Source organism: Gavia stellata, chromosome 3 (genome assembly GCF_030936135.1).
Source record: "Gavia stellata isolate bGavSte3 chromosome 3, bGavSte3.hap2, whole genome shotgun sequence".
Classification (NCBI taxonomy): domain Eukaryota; kingdom Metazoa; phylum Chordata; class Aves; order Gaviiformes; family Gaviidae; genus Gavia; species Gavia stellata.
The window spans coordinates 1,411,485-1,427,674 of NC_082596.1; the positions used below are offsets into that span (position 1 = coordinate 1,411,485).

Consider the following 16,190-nt stretch of genomic DNA (forward strand, 5'->3'; position numbering starts at 1 on the left):
TTCATGGCTATGACGCCTCAGGCCCCATGGACTTGCTTATCTCCAGACGCACAGCATTCCTTCCTACCTCCCTTCATCTTCCTCAGCAACAAGCACTGCTTGCCTGACAAACAGCCTGCAAAACACTCACCTCAGCTCAATCCAGGCAGGCCTTGCATTCATCAACCCTTCAGCATGCATCCATCACCACCAAGGCCTCGGCTCTGCAGCCATGTGCTGCATGCTCGCCTCCAACTCCCCTCAGCAATCTCCAAATTCTCTTTCTTCTCATTCTTCTTCTTTGGATGTGTCACACCAGAGCCCAAGCACTGTATCATGCCATAGCCCAAGCACTGCATCACACCAAAGCCTACTCTGCACATGTACCATCCCCAGCTAAGGGGAGCGCTATGGAGGGGCCAACACAAGCCTTTGGAGAGCCTGGCAGGGCTCCCCACATCACAGGGCCTGCGAGCTCTGAACCGTAGCTGACAGGACAATGACATGCTCTTCCAATTAGCCCTCCTCTGCCTGCATGCAGACACTCCCAGGGAGGGCACCAAGGAGGCACAACCCCAAACAGGCAGCCTCCTTTCTCCCAGCTACAACCTTACAAGCAACAGCGGCACCAAGGCACCCACAGAGCACACTCAATGGGAAAGGCCAGGCCTTAGTAAAGGCTTAGCGAGCTGGCAGCAAAGCGGGGAGGGACTGAATGCAATTGGAAGGGGCAGACCCTCACGTGCAGCACACTTCCAAACCAAGACCAGCCGCCCAGGGCTGAGATGAATTGAGGCCCCCTCTTCACAACGCACCCGCAAACCACACCACACAAGTGCCACGGGATGACCTCACCGATGACACCCCATCTCTATTATGCTTTGGTCATGACTTCTACCTGCCCTGACACGTGCCATCAACACCAGCCTTTGGCCTCTAATACTCTCACTTAAAAGCTGCCGCCTGGGCCAAGTGGACATGTCCTCTAGAGGAAAACATGAAATTGCAGAATTTCAGGAAGGAAAACACGTCCCACCGTATTACTCACGAGGTTGTGGCATGTAACAGCTGCTTGCTGAAAAATGCTGTCATGCGCAAAGATGGTCGTGCCCCTTGGGGACAAGAATAAAAGCCGTCCCAGAGCCTCTCTCCCTCACACAGATCTCCTGACGCCTTCTCCTCTGCGGTCAACAAGGTGAGCCTGAAACCCCTTCCCCTCCATATACTGACCCACCTGGCCCCTCTCTTCCAGCACGCTCTGCCCCAAGACTCAGCAGCCCTGACGCCTCCCCACCACCACACTCCCCACAGCCCCATATCAGGACTCCACAATCGCTCGCCCTCATGCGACAGTAACACTCGCACCCCCATTCCCCTCCACTTCCTCAACACCCTCTCTTCCAGGGACCCTCCACACCACAGACATGGCCTGCTACGACCTCTGCCGCCCCTGCGGACCCACCCCGCTGGCTGACAGCTGCAACGAGCCCTGTGTCAGGCAGTGCGAGGACTCCCGCGTCGTCATCCAGCCTTCCACCGTGGTCGTCACCCTGCCAGGACCCATCCTCAGCTCCTTCCCACAGAACACCGCCGTCGGATCCTCCTCATCCGCTGCCGTGGGCAACATCCTCAGCTCCCAGGGAGTGCCTGTCTCCTCCGGTGGCTTTGGCTACGGCTTTGGAGGCCTGGGCTGCTTCGGTGGCAGAAGAGGCTGCTACCCCTGCTAAGGGCCCTCGCCACCACCCCTGACACCAACCACCCACACCCTGGAAACCATGGCATGGATTGAAGATGCACCTCTGGCCCTTCCTGGAATGTCAACCTACTATCCACAACTCCTCCTCTCAAGGCACCAAGCAAGGAGGCTGGGAAGGGCCCTGCCCGTGCTGCCTGGAAACATGGCCCATGTACCTCCTCCTCCTCTTCTCTCACCTCCTTCTTTGCACCTCACACCAGCTCCCCTCCACTTGGTGCTCCTGCATTTTCACTCTTTTGCCTCAATAAAATTCTCCTGCATCCCAGCCTCAAACGCCTCCACTTCCTTTCTTCTCCCAAGGCTTTTCCAACTTCACCCAAGAAAAAACAGGGCCTAATAGGTCATCAGGGTGGGTGGAAAGGGGCCACAAGACCTCTCCTACAAAATATGCCACCACTAACACCGGTGACTCGTGGCTTCCAGAACGTTAAGCAAGCCCACCCACCACTTAGCCAAAGGCTTTGACGCAATAATTCTCACCTTCATATGCCTCTCACAAAGTCTCCCCATGCCAGCACACCCTTGACTAACTCTCTTCCCTACAATGACTCTCCCGCCCTCCCAGCAAACAGAATCACAGAATCATGTAGTTCGGCAGGAACCTCTGGATATCATGTGCTCAGGTTGGACTCGATGATCTTACAGGTCTTTTCCAACCGTACTGATTCTGTGATTCTGTGCTTCAACCCACTGCCGAAGCACGACCACCCACAGCAGGTTGTCTGGGACCATGGCTGGTTGGTTTTCAGTATCTCCCAGGAGGGAGACTCCACCACCTCTTCCACTCTCTGACCACCCTCACTCTGGAAAAGACTTGCCTTCTTCGCCCATGGAATGCCATCTGTTCCCACTTGTGCCCATGGACTCTTGCCCTTGTTGTGCGTACTTCTCAGAAGAACCACGCTCCCTCAACTTCACTCCCTCCCGTCTGGGATTTATACACATTGATGACAGACCCCCCGCACATTCTTTGCCTCCTAGATTAGGAATCCCAGCTCCTCGGCCTCTTCTCATAGGAATGACGCTTCTGCCACTTCAGCATCTTGGTGGCCCTGCACTGGTCTTGCTCCACTACGTCCATGTCCTTCTTCCACTGGGAACACCAGAACCGCACACAGCACCCCACATGGGACCTCACCAGTGCTGAGGAGACACGAAGGGTCACCTCCCTCAACCTACTGCCAACGCTTTTCCTAATGACACACTGGAGGCTGGTGGCCCCATTTTGCAGCAGGGTCCTTTTCTACCTCTTGCTACATTTGTTTTCCACCAGGGCCACAAGCGCCTTCTCTGCTAAGCTGCTTTCTATCCAATATGCCCCCAGCCACTCCTGCTACCTGGAATGTTGCCTCCCCAGGAACAGGACTTTGCACCTCCCCTTACTCAACTCCAGCAGATTCCTCTATGTCCAGGTAAAGGAAATCAGGTAGCGCCCGCAGCAATCGTGGGTTCAAACCATCTTTCCCCATGGACTTATGCACATCCACTTACACAACCCTCCCTTTATGGGGGGCAGATGTGATTCCACTGGCACCCCTAGCCCAGCCCTGAATTGGCCCAGCGTGACTCTTCCCTGCCAGGCACTCCAGCACCCATCAACACAGATGCACAGATACCCTTCCTGCCTCACCTCGTCTTCCTCACCAACAAGCACTGCTCAAGTGGCAAAGAACCCCCAAGACACAGTTACGCTGAATTTGGGCAGGTCTTGGGACTCTGGAGAGGTCCTCACTGACTGCAAGCCAGGCAACGTTATTCCAACTTATAAAAAGGGCGTCAGTGAAGAGCCAGGAAACTGCAGACCTCTTAGTCTAAACTCCGTACCTAGAAAAATGATGGAGAAGATCCTACTGGGTGGTGCTGAAAGGCGTTCAAAGGACAAGGCAATCATCAGGCACAGTGAGTATAGGTCCACTAAGGAAACGTCCTGTTTCATTTCATAGCCTTCTACGATAAGGACACCTGCACTGTCGATGAAGGGAAGGACGTGGATGTAGGTTTTCTGGATTTTAGGAGGGCTTTTGATCCTGTCCCTCACAGAATCCCTCTGGACAAGATGTCCAACTGTGAGATGAACAGGTACACGCTGCCCTGGGTGAAGAACTGGCTGAAGGGCAGAGCTCAAAGGGTTGTAGGGAATGGGGCTACATCAGGCTGGTGACCAGTCACCAGGGGTGTGCCTCTGGGCTCCGTTCTAGGGCCAGTTCTGTTCAAGATTCTGATCAACCATCTGGATGCAGGAGATGAATGCACCACTAGCAAGTTTGCTGATGATACCAAACTGGGAGGTGCTGTTGACTCTCTTGAGGGACAAGAGGCCTTGCAGACGGATCTAGAGAGATTGGAGCATTGATGATTGCCCAGCGGCATGAAATTTAACAAGAACAAATGCCAGATTCTGCACCTGGGACGCAGTAACACCGGGCACAAGCACAGACTGGGAGAGGAGTGGCTGGAGAGCAGCCCCGCAGAAAGGGATCTGGGGGTGCTGGCTGACAGCAGGCTCAACAGGAGGCAGCTGTGTGCCCTGGCAGCCGAGGGGACAAACCCCATCCTGGGGTGCGTCAAACACACCATAACCAGCCGGTCAAAAGAGGGGATTGTCCCGCTGTGTTCAGCGCTGGTACAGCCTCACCTTGAATACTGTGAGCAGTTCTGGGCCTCACCATTTAAGAAGGTTGTGAAAGTCCTTGAAAGCATCCAGAGGAGGACAACAAAGGTGGTGACAGGGCTGGGAGGCATGTCCTGTGAGGAGGGGCTGAGGACTTTGGGTTTGCCTAGTTTGGAGGAGGCCGACGGGTGACCTCATTGCTCTCTGCAGCTTCCTGAGGAGGGGAAGGGGAGAGGGAGGTGCTGATCACTTCTCCCTTGGACCCAGCGACAGCACACATGGGAATCGTTCAAAGCTGCATCAGGGTTGGTTCAGACGACATTAGGAAGAATTTCTTTACAGAGACCGTGGTCAAACACTGGAACAGACTTCCTAGAGAAGCAGTCAATGCTCCATGCCTGTCAGTGTTTAAGAGGCATCTGGACAATGACCTTAATAACATCCTTTAACCTTTGATCAGCCCTGAAGTGGTCAGGCAGTTGGACTAGATGATCCTTGTAGGTCCCTTCCAACTGGACTGCTCTAGTCTACTCTAGTCTATTCTGCTCCATCAAACCTTCTGCACACAAACAGCACCTCGAGGTTCTCAGGCGCACAGCCCAGCATGCGCCCCTCCCATTTCCCCTCCACCATGTCCAGTCCCGCTCTGGCCCCACAAACACTGCGCAGAGAAATGGCCTCAGCCCTCGGCACTCAGCCCAAAGAAAGACCCCACAGGCGGTCACTCCCAGCCTCCCCTGCCTGCCGCTCCCGCTCCCCCTGGGCCTCTCACGGGCCTCACCAGCTCTCCCAGAGCTCACCAGCCTCAGCCCCGCGGCCGCAGCCTTCCCTCACCACAGCCAGGCACTGCCTCAGCACCCTCAGCGACCAGCCAATCGGGAGGCAGCTAACAACCTGCCAATCGGGAGGCAGCTAACAACCTGCCAATCAGGGGATGGCTGACAGGCACCAGCTGCTGCAGAAGCTCCTGGAAGCTTCCAGAAGGCCACTCTCAGCACCCCAAAATCAACACCTCCAGTCCAATAAATAGGTAATCTTCACAAAACAGCCCCCAAAACAACTGCTGGGAGGGGTGGGAGGTGAACGAGGGAATGAATGAGTAGAAATGCTGCCAAAACCCAACCCAAACCCCTCACACAGAAGAAGTTAGAGACCTCAGAGGGGCAAGAGGGAGGGAAAATGCCCTGATTAAATAACACACCCCAAAAAAATCTGACATCAATAAGTACATCAACAGACCCTGCACTTCTTGTCCTTGCTGCAGGGTGCCAGGGACACCCACGCAGGGTCCCCTGTCCTGGCCCCCCTTGCTGTGTTCCCCAGACCAATCTCCTGGCAGTCCCCATGACACCATCTTCCTTCACGGCGGGGTGCCAGGGCCACACACACAGGGTCCCGTGTCACCGTGCCCAGCTTCCAGCGATATGGGAGTCCCCAGGCCACGGTCTCACCTTGCTGTGGGGTCCCCAGCTGAACCCTTGGGGGGATCCCCCCACCACCATCCCCTCTTCACTGCAGGGACCCATGCAAGAGTCTCCCGACCACCATCCCCTCTGCTGCAGGGTCCCTGGACCACCTGTGCAGGGGACCCCAAGCCACCATCCCTCTGCTCTGAGGTCACACAGAGAGCCCCCTCTGTGAGCTCACCATCCTCCTCACCGTGGGGACCCTGCGGCACAGCATGGGGCACTGAGCACCAGGTGCAGGAACAAGCCCCTGACCCTGCTCTGCTGGGAAGGTGGGGCTCTGTGGTGGGTTCACCTGGGCTGGATGCCCGGTGCCCACCAAGCCGCTCTATCACTGCCTCTCCTCAGCTGGACAGGGGGAGAAAAATAGAAGAAAAGGCTCCTGGTTCGAGATAAGGACAGGGAGATTACTCTCCAGTTACCCTCATAGGCAAAAAAGTCTTCCCTCGGGGAAATTACTTTAAAATATTGCCAATAGGAAGTCAGAGGAGGATAATGAGAAATAAAGGCAAATCCTATAACACCTTCACGCCACCCCTCCCTTCTTCCAGCATCAAATTCACTCCCAAATTCTCTATCTCCTCCTGCTGAGCGGCGCAGGGCAACGGGGAATGGGGGTTGTGGTCAGGTCATCACACATTGTCTCTGCCGATCCTTCTTCCTCACACTCATCCCCTGCTCCAGCGTGGGGTCCCTCTCATAGAGACAGTCCTTCACAAATTTCTCCAACGTGGCTCCTTCCCACGGGCTGCAGTTCTTCACAAACTGCTCCAGCATGGCTCCTTTCCACGAGGTGCACACCTTCAGGAACGGACTGCTCCAGTGCGCGTACCCCATGGGGTCACAAGGCCTGCCAGAAAAACTGCTCCAGTGTGGGCTCTCCACGGGGTCACAGCCTCTTTTGGGCCCATCTACCTGCTCCGGCCTCAGCTCCTCCACGGGCTGCAGGTGGATGTCTGCTCCACCGTGGACCTTCATGGGCTGCAGGGGGACAAACTGCTCTACCATGGTCTTCACCACAGGCTGCAGGGAATCTCTGCTCCAGTGACTTCTCCCTCCTCTCATCCAGTTAATATAGTGCAGCAGATTTTTCCCCTTCGTAAATATGTCAGCACAGAGGCGCTACCACCATTGCTGATTGGCTCATGTTGGCCAGTAGCTGCTCCATCCTGGACCTGGCCAGCATTGGCTCTATCAAACATTGGGGAAGCTTCTGGAGCCTTTTCACGAAAGCCACCCCTGTACCCCCCTCGCTTCCAGAATCACCAAGTTACAACTTTACAAGCAAGAGGGGCACCAAGGCACCCACAGAGCACATCCAACGGGAAAGGCCAGGCCTAAAGCAGGCTAAGCAAGATGGCAGCAATGCAAGGAGGGACCGAACACATTGGAAGGGGCAGCGCCTCACGCCTGGCACACCTCCAAAGCCCAGACCAGCCTGACAGGGAGGCGAGGAAATGGGGCCCCCTCTTCACAACGCACCCGCAAAACACACCACACGAGTGCCACGGGATGACCTCATTGATGACACCCCACCTCTCCTACGCTTTGGTCACGACTTCTACCTGCCCTGACACGTGCCATCAACACCAGCCTTTGGCCTCTAATATTCACTTAAAAGCTGCCGCCAGTGCCAGGTGGACACATCCTCAGGAGAAGGACATGATATTGCAGAATTTCGTGAATGAAAACACTCCCCATCTTATTACACACAAGTGTGGCATGCAACACCTGCTTGCTGAAAAATGCCGTCACGCACAAAGTCTGTCTCACACCCTGGGGCACTCGGGGACCAGCATAAAAGCCGGCCCAGCGCCTCTCTCCCTCACACACTGCTCCTGACGCCTTCTCCTTGACGGTCAACAAGGTAAGCCTGAAACCCCTTCCCCTCCTTCTCCTCACCCACCTGGCCTGCCTCTTCCAGTACGATCTGCCTCCACACTCAGCAGCCCTGATGCCTCGCCACCACCACGCTGCCCACAGCCCCACACCACACATCCCCAATCCTTCATCCTCCTGCAACACAACCCCTCGCACACCCATTCCCCTCCGCTTCCTCAACACCCTCTCTTCCAGGGACCCTCCACACCACAGACATGGCCTGCTACGACCTCTGCCGCCCCTGCGGACCCACCCCGCTGGCTGACAGCTGCAACGAGCCCTGTGTCAGGCAGTGCGAGGACTCCCGCGTCGTCATCCAGCCTCCCGCTGTGCTCGTCACCCTGCCAGGACCCATCCTCAGCTCCTTCCCACAGAACACCGCCGTCGGATCCTCCTCATCCGCTGCCGTGGGCAACATCCTCAGCTCCCAGGGAGTGCCCATCTCCTCCGGCGGCTTTGGCTACGGCTTCGGCTTTGGAGGCCTGGGCTGCTTCGGTGGCAGAAGAGGCTGCTACCCCTGCTAAGGGCCCTCGCCACCACCCCTGACACCAAGCACCCACATCCGGGAAGACACGGAATCGATTGAGGACGCACCTCCAGGATGTCACTGGGACGTAGACCTGGCGCCCGTGGCTCTTCTTCTCAAGGGAAAACGCAAGGAAGCAGGGAAGGGGCCAGCCCAGGCTGCCTGGAAACATGGCCCATGTACCTCCTCCGCTTGTCCCACCTCCTTCTTTGAATCGCCCCTTCTGCTATGTCCACTACTCTCTGCTGCAAACACCTTCTGGCAAGCCAACGACCAGCCGAGACCAGGAAGATCTTGCTGCTCTGACAAGATCTTTCTCACACAAGGGACCTTGGCTGACAGGCACCCTACTTGCACCTCACACCGGCTCTCTTCCACTTTTCACTCCTTCCTTTTCACTCTTTTGCCTCAATAAAGATGTCCTGCATCCCAGCATGACATGCCTCCACTTCCTTTCTTTCCCAAGGCTCTTCCAACTTCACACAGCACAAAGCCAGGGCTCAACAGGCCGTCGGGGTGGGTGGAAAAGGGCTACAAGACCTCTCTTAGGGACTATGTCCCCAGCAACAACAACAACAACAACACAGACCGCTAAACGGGGGCTTCCAGCCCATGACACAAGCCCTTCACTTGCACAAACAAAGGCTTGGACATGCTAATGCACTTCTACCCATGCCTCTGACGCAACCTCCCCATGGCACCACGTCCTTGACCAACTCTCTTCCCCAGCACGACTCCCTGCCCAGCACAGCAAGCAGAATCACAGCAAACAGAATCAGTGAGGGCACAAGGAAACTCAGGAAATCATCTACTTCAACCCAACCTGCTCAGGCACGGTCAGCCCGAGCAGGCTGTCCACGACCACGGCCAGCCAGGTTTTCAGTATCTCCAAGGATGGAGACTCCGACACCTCTCTGCGCTTCCGGTTCCACTGCTTGACCACCCTCACACTGGAAGAGGCTTGCCTTCTCTTCCAAGGATATGGCACATCTTTTCAGCTTGGTCCACTCACCTGTGGTGGGTTGACCCTGGCTCAACTCCAGGTGCCCACCCAGTTTGCACTCAACCTCACTGGCTACTTATGCAAACCCATAATTTCTTGGGTGGTCTATGAGAAATTAAGGGGAGAAAACGTCAAAGGCTTTACTGAAAAGTCAACATAAACACCAGCCACGGCTCTCTCCTCATCCACAAAGCTAGTCACTTCAAAGTAGAAGATACACAGGTTGGCCAAGCATGATTTCCCCTTTGTAAATCCATGCTGAAAACTCCCCATCACCTCGTTGTCCTTACGGGGATTGGCAGTGCCTTCCAAGAGGGTTTACTACATCACCTTCTTAGAAACGAGGTCAGGCTAGGAAACCTCTACTTTCCCAGATCTTCCTTCCTGATCTTCTCCAAGATACAAGGGCTATGAGCTCTCTTTCCAGCCATCAAAAACCACTCCCAGGCACCACCAACTTCCCAACAGAATGGAGAGGGGCCTCCCAAGGGCATCAGCCAGCTCCCTCCACATTCATGGCTATGACGCCTCAGGCCCCATGGACTTGCTTATCTCCAGACGCACAGCATTCCTTCCTACCTCCCTTCATCTTCCTCAGCAACAAGCACTGCTTGCCTGACAAACAGCCTGCAAAACACTCACCTCAGCTCAACTGGGGAATGCCTTGCATTCATCAAACCTTTGGCATGCATCCACCACCACCAAGGCCTCGGCTCTGCAGCCATGTGCTGCATGCTCGCCTCCAACTCCCCTCAGCAATCTCCAAATTCTCTTTCTTCTCATTCTTCTTCTTTGGATGTGTCACACCAGAGCCCAAGCCCCGTATCATACCATAGCCCAAGCACTGCATCACACCAAAGCCGACTCTGCACATGTACCATCCCCAGCTAAGGGGAGCGCTATGGAGGGGCCAACACAAGCCTTTGGAGAGCCTGGCAGGGCTCCCCACATCACAGGGCCTGCGAGCTCTGAACCGTAGCTGACAGGACAATGACATGCTCTTGCAATTAGCCCTCCTCTGCCTGCATGCAGACACTCCCAGGGAGGGCACCAAGGAGGCACAACCCCAAACAGGCAGCCTCCTTTCTCCCAGCTACAACCTTACAAGCAACAGCGGCACCAAGGCACCCACAGAGCACACTCAATGGGAAAGGCCAGGCCTTAGTAAAGGCTTAGCGAGCTGGCAGCAAAGCGGGGAGGGACTGAATGCAATTGGAAGGGGCAGACCCTCACGCGCAGCACACTTGCAAACCAAGACCAGCCGCCCAGGGCTGAGATGAATTGAGGCCCCCTCTTCACAACGCACCCGCAAACCACACCACACAAGTGCCACGGGATGACCTCACCGATGACACCCCACCTCTGTTATGCTTTGGTCATGACTTCTACCTGCCCTGACACGTGCCATCAACACCAGCCTTTGGCCTCTAATACTCTCACTTAAAAGCTGCCGCCTGGGCCAAGTGGACATGTCCTCTAGAGGAAAACATGAAATTGCAGAATTTCAGGAAGGAAAACACGTCCCACCGTATTACTCACGAGGTTGTGGCATGTAACAGCTGCTTGCTGAAAAATGCTGTCATGCGCAAAGATGGTCGTGCCCCTTGGGGACAAGAATAAAAGCCGTCCCAGAGCCTCTCTCCCTCACACAGATCTCCTGACGCCTTCTCCTCTGCGGTCAACAAGGTGAGCCTGAAACCCCTTCCCCTCCATATACTGACCCACCTGGCCCCTCTCTTCCAGCACGCTCTGCCCCAAGACTCAGCAGCCCTGACGCCTCCCCACCACCACACTCCCCACAGCCCCATATCAGGACTCCACAATCGCTCGCCCTCATGCGACAGTAACACTCGCACCCCCATTCCCCTCCGCTTCCTCAACACCCTCTCTTCCAGGGACCCTCCACACCACAGACATGGCCTGCTACGACCTCTGCCGCCCCTGCGGACCCACCCCGCTGGCTGACAGCTGCAACGAGCCCTGTGTCAGGCAGTGCGAGGACTCCCGCGTCGTCATCCAGCCTTCCACCGTGGTCGTCACCCTGCCAGGACCCATCCTCAGCTCCTTCCCCCAGAACACCGCCGTCGGATCCTCCTCATCCGCTGCCGTGGGCAACATCCTCAGCTCCCAGGGAGTGCCTGTCTCCTCCGGTGGCTTTGGCTACGGCTTTGGAGGCCTGGGCTGCTTCGGTGGCAGAAGAGGCTGCTACCCCTGCTAAGGGCCCTCGCCACCACCCCTGACACCAACCACCCACACCCTGGAAACCATGGCATGGATTGAAGATGCACCTCTGGCCCTTCCTGGAATGTCAACCTACTATCCACAACTCCTCCTCTCAAGGCACCAAGCAAGGAGGCTGGGAAGGGCCCTGCCCGTGCTGCCTGGAAACATGGCCCATGTACCTCCTCCTCCTCTTCTACCACCTCCTTCTTTGCACCTCACACCAGCTCCCCTCCACTTGGTGCTCCTGCATTTTCACTCTTTTGCCTCAATAAACTTCTCCTGCATCCCAGCCTCAAACGCCTCCACTTCCTTTCTTCTCCCAAGGCTTTTCCAACTTCACCCAAGAAAAAACAGGGCCTAATAGGTCATCAGGGTGGGTGGAAAGGGGACACAAGACCTCTCCTACAAAATATGCCACCACTAACACCGGTGACTCGTGGCTTCCAGAACGTTAAGCAAGCCCACCCACCACTTAGCCAAAGGCTTTGACGCAATAATTCTCACCTTCATATGCCTCTCACAAAGTCTCCCCATGCCAGCACACCCTTGACTAACTCTCTTCCCTACAATGACTCTCCGCCCTCCCAGCAAACAGAATCACAGAATCATGTAGTTCGGCAGGAACCTCTGGATATCATGTGCTCAGGTTGGACTCGATGATCTTACAGGTCTTTTCCAACCGTACTGATTCTGTGATTCTGTGCTTCAACCCACTGCCGAAGCACGACCACCCACAGCAGGTTGTCTGGGACCATGGCTGGTTGGTTTTCAGTATCTCCCAGGAGGGAGACTCCACCACCTCTTCCACTCTCTGACCACCCTCACTCTGGAAAAGACTTGCCTTCTTCGCCCATGGAATGCCATCTGTTCCCACTTGTGCCCATGGACTCTTGCCCTTGTTGTGCGTACTTCTCAGAAGAACCACGCTCCCTCAACTTCACTCCCTCCCGTCTGGGATTTATACACATTGATGACAGACCCCCCGCACATTCTTTGCCTCCTAGATTAGGAATCCCAGCTCCTCGGCCTCTTCTCATAGGAATGACGCTTCTGCCACTTCAGCATCTTGGTGGCCCTGCACTGGTCTTGCTCCACTACGTCCATGTCCTTCTTCCACTGGGAACACCAGAACCGCACACAGCACCCCACATGGGACCTCACCAGTGCTGAGGAGACTCGAAGGGTCACCTCCCTCAACCTACTGCCAACGCTTTTCCTAATGACGCACTGGAGGCTGGTGGCCCCATTTTGCAGCAGGGTCCTTTTCTACCTCATGCTACATTTGTTTTCCACCAGGGCCACAAGCGCCTTCTCTGCTAAGCTGCTTTCTATCCAATATGCCCCCAGCCACTCCTGCTACCTGGAATGTTGCCTCCCCAGGAACAGGACTTTGCACCTCCCCTTACTCAACTCCAGCAGATTCTTCTATGTCCAGTGCAAGGACATCGGGTAGCGCCCGCAGCAATCGTGGGTTCAAACCATCTTTCCCCATGGACTTATGCACATCCACTTACACAACCCTCCCTTTCTGGGGGGCAGATGTGATTCCACTGGCACCCCTAGCCCAGCCCTGAATTGGCCCAGCGTGACTCTTCCCTGCCAGGCACTCCAGCACCCATCAACACAGACGCACAGATACCCTTCCTGCCTCACCTCGTCTTCCTCACCAACAAGCACATCCCACGTGGCAAAGAACCCCCAAGACACAGTTACGCTGAATTTGGGCAGGTCTTGGGACTCTGGAGAGGTCCTCACTGACTGCAAGCCAGCCAACGTTATTCCAACTTATAAAAAGGGCGTCAGTGAAGAGCCAGGAAACTGCAGACCTCTTAGTCTAAACTCAGGACCTAGAAAAATGATGGAGAAGATCCTACTGGGTGCTACTGAAAGGCGTTCAAAGGACAAGGCAATCATCAGCAACAGTGAGTATGGGTCCACTAAGGAAACGTCCTGTTTCATTTCATAGCCTTCTACGATAAGGCCACCTGCACTGTCGATGAAGGGAAGGACGTGGATGTAGGTTTTCTGGATTTTAGGAGGGCTTTTGATCCTGTCCCTCACAGAATCCCTCTGGACAAGATGTCCAACTGTGAGATGAACAGGTACACGCTGCCCTGGGTGAAGAACTGGCTCAAGGGCAGAGCTCAAAGGGTTGTAGGGAATGGGGCTACATCAGGCTGGTGACCAGTCACCAGGGGTGTGCCTCTGGGCTCCGTTCTAGGGCCAGTTCTGTTCAAGATTCTGATCAACCATCTGGATGCAGGAGATGAATGCACCACTAGCAAGTTTGCTGATGATACCAAACTGGGAGGTGCTGTTGACTCTCTTGAGGGACAAGAGGCCTTGCAGACGGATCTAGAGAGATTGGAGCATTGATGATTGCCCAGCGGCATGAAATTTAACAAGAACAAATGCCAGATTCTGCACCTGGGACGCAGTAACACCGGGCACAAGCACAGACTGGGAGAGGAGTGGCTGGAGAGCAGCCCCGCAGAAAGGGATCTGGGGGTGCTGGCTGACAGCAGGCTCAACAGGAGGCAGCTGTGTGCCCTGGCAGCCGAGGGGACAAACCCCATCCTGGGGTGCGTCAAACACACCATAACCAGCCGGTCAAAAGAGGGGATTGTCCCGCTGTGTTCAGCGCTGGTACAGCCTCACCTTGAATACTGTGAGCAGTTCTGGGCCTCACCATTTAAGAAGGTTGTGAAAGTCCTTGAAAGCATCCAGAGGAGGACAACAAAGGTGGTGAATGGGCTGGGAGGCATGTCCTGTGAGGAGGGGCTGAGGACTTTGGGTTTGCCTAGTTTGGAGGAGGCCGACAGGTGACCTCATTGCTCTCTGCAGCTTCCTGAGGAGGGGAAGGGGAGAGGGAGGTGCTGATCACTTCTCCCTTGGACCCAGCGACAGCACACATGGGAATCGTTCAAAGCTGCATCAGGGTTGGTTCAGATGACATTAGGAAGAATTTCTTTACAGAGACCGTGGTCAAACACTGGAATAGGCTTCCTAGAGAAGCAGTCAATGCTCCATGCCTGTCAGTGTTTAAGAGGCATCTGGACAAAGCCCTAATTAACATGCTTTGACCTTTGGTCAGCCCTGAAGTGGTCAGGCAGTTGGACTAGATGATCCTTGTAGGTCCCTTCCAACTGGACTGCTCTACTCTAGTCTATTCTGCTCCATCAAACCTTCCGCACACAAACATCACCTCGAGGTTCTCAGGCGCACAGCCCAGCATGCGCCCCTCCCATTTCCCCTCCACCATGTCCAGTCCCGCTCTGGCCCCACAAACACTGCGCAGAGAAATGGCCTCAGCCCTCGGCACTCAGCCCAAAGAAAGACCCCACGGGCGGTCACTCCCAGCCTCCCCTGCCTGCCGCTCCCGCTCCCCCTGGGCCTCTCACGGGCCTCACCAGCTCTCCCAGAGCTCACCAGCCTCAGCCCCGCGGCCGCAGCCTTCCCTCACCACAGCCAGGCACTGCCTCAGCACCCTCAGCGACCAGCCAATCGGGAGGCAGCTAACAACCTGCCAATCGGGAGGCAGCTAACAACCTGCCAATCAGGGGATGGCTGACAGGCACCAGCTGCTGCAGAAGCTCCTGGAAGCTTCCAGAAGGCCACCCTCAGCGCCCCAAAATCAACACCTCCAGTCCAATAAATAGGTAATCTTCACAAAACAGCCCCCAAAACAACTGCTGGGAGGGGTGGGAGGTGAACGAGGGAATGAATGAGTAGAAATGCTGCCAAAACCCAACCCAAACCCCTCACACGGAAGAAGTTAGAGACCTCAGAGGGGCAAGAGGGAGGGAAAATGCCCTGATTAAATAACACACCCCAAAAAAATCTAAGATTAATTAATGCATTAACAGACTCTGCACTTCTTGTCCTTGCTGCAGGGTGCCAGGGACACCCACGCAGGGTCCCCTGTCCTGTCCCCCCTTGCTGTGTTCCCCAGACCAATCTCCTGGCAGTCCCCATGACACCATCTTCCTTCACGGCGGGGTGCCAGGGCCACACACACAGGGTCCCGTGTCACCGTGCCCAGCTTCCAGCGATATGGGAGTCCCCAGGCCACGGTCTCACCTTGCTGTGGGGTCCCCAAATGAACCCTTGGGGGGATCCCCACACCACCATCCCCTCTTCACTGCAGGGACCCATGCAAGAGTCTCCGGACCACCATCCCCGCTGCTGCAGGGTCCCTGGACCACCTGTGCAGGGGACCCCAAGCCACCATCCCTCTGCTCTGAGGTCACACAGAGAGCCCCCTCTGTGAGCTCACCATCCTCCTCACCGTGGGGACCCTGCGGCACAGCATGGGGCACTGAGCACCAGGTGCAGGAACAAGCCCCTGACCCTGCTCTGCTGGGAAGGTGGGGCTCTGTGGTGGGTTCACCTGGGCTGGATGCCCGGTGCCCACCAAGCCGCTCTATCACTGCCTCTCCTCAGCTGGACAGGGGGAGAAAAATAATACACCAAGGGCTCCTGGGTCGAGATAAGGACAGGGTAGATCACTCACCAATTACCGTCAAGGGAAAAATTAATTTAACGTATTGCCAATAGAAATTAAGAGTACGATAATGAGAAAAAAAATCAAATTTAATAATAAAACCTAAAAGACCTTCCCGCCATCCCTCCCTTCTTCTGGCCTCAACTTCACTCCCAAATTCTCTACCTCCTCCTCCCCAGCGGCGCAGGGGGACGGGGAATGCGGGTTGTGGTCAGGCCATCACTCATCTCTGCCAATCCTT

At 55.6% G+C, this 16,190-nt stretch overlaps 3 protein-coding genes across 3 annotated transcripts; all 3 read left to right on the top strand.

Annotated features, from left to right (window-relative positions):
• Positions 1 to 1,403: 1,403 nt before the first annotated feature.
• LOC132316783 (feather keratin 1-like) lies at positions 1,404 to 1,706 on the top strand. Its single transcript, XM_059815709.1, has one exon. The coding sequence runs from the start codon at positions 1,404 to 1,406 to the stop codon at positions 1,704 to 1,706; it is 303 nt and encodes a 100-aa protein (XP_059671692.1).
• A 1,861-nt stretch (positions 1,707 to 3,567) lies between these two features.
• On the top strand, positions 3,568 to 8,217 carry LOC132322098 (uncharacterized). The gene is given in 4 exon segments (XM_059836292.1): positions 3,568 to 3,634; positions 3,679 to 3,814; positions 7,576 to 7,670; positions 7,889 to 8,217. Coding segments are annotated over 4 exon segments (627 nt in total).
• Positions 8,218 to 11,125: 2,908 nt separating this feature from the next.
• LOC132316781 (feather keratin 1-like) lies at positions 11,126 to 11,440 on the top strand. The gene has a single exon (XM_059815702.1). It carries the CDS (start codon positions 11,138 to 11,140, stop codon positions 11,438 to 11,440), a length of 303 nt encoding a protein of 100 aa, XP_059671685.1. The 5' UTR covers positions 11,126 to 11,137.
• Positions 11,441 to 16,190: the final 4,750 nt, after the last annotated feature.

Bases quoted from the DNA above. Each gene is read 5' to 3' on its own strand.
- LOC132316781 (XM_059815702.1), top strand. From the start codon at position 11,138: ATGGCCTGCTACGACCTCTGCCGCCCCTGCGGACCCACCCCGCTGGCT.
- LOC132316783 (XM_059815709.1), top strand. From the start codon at position 1,404: ATGGCCTGCTACGACCTCTGCCGCCCCTGCGGACCCACCCCGCTGGCT.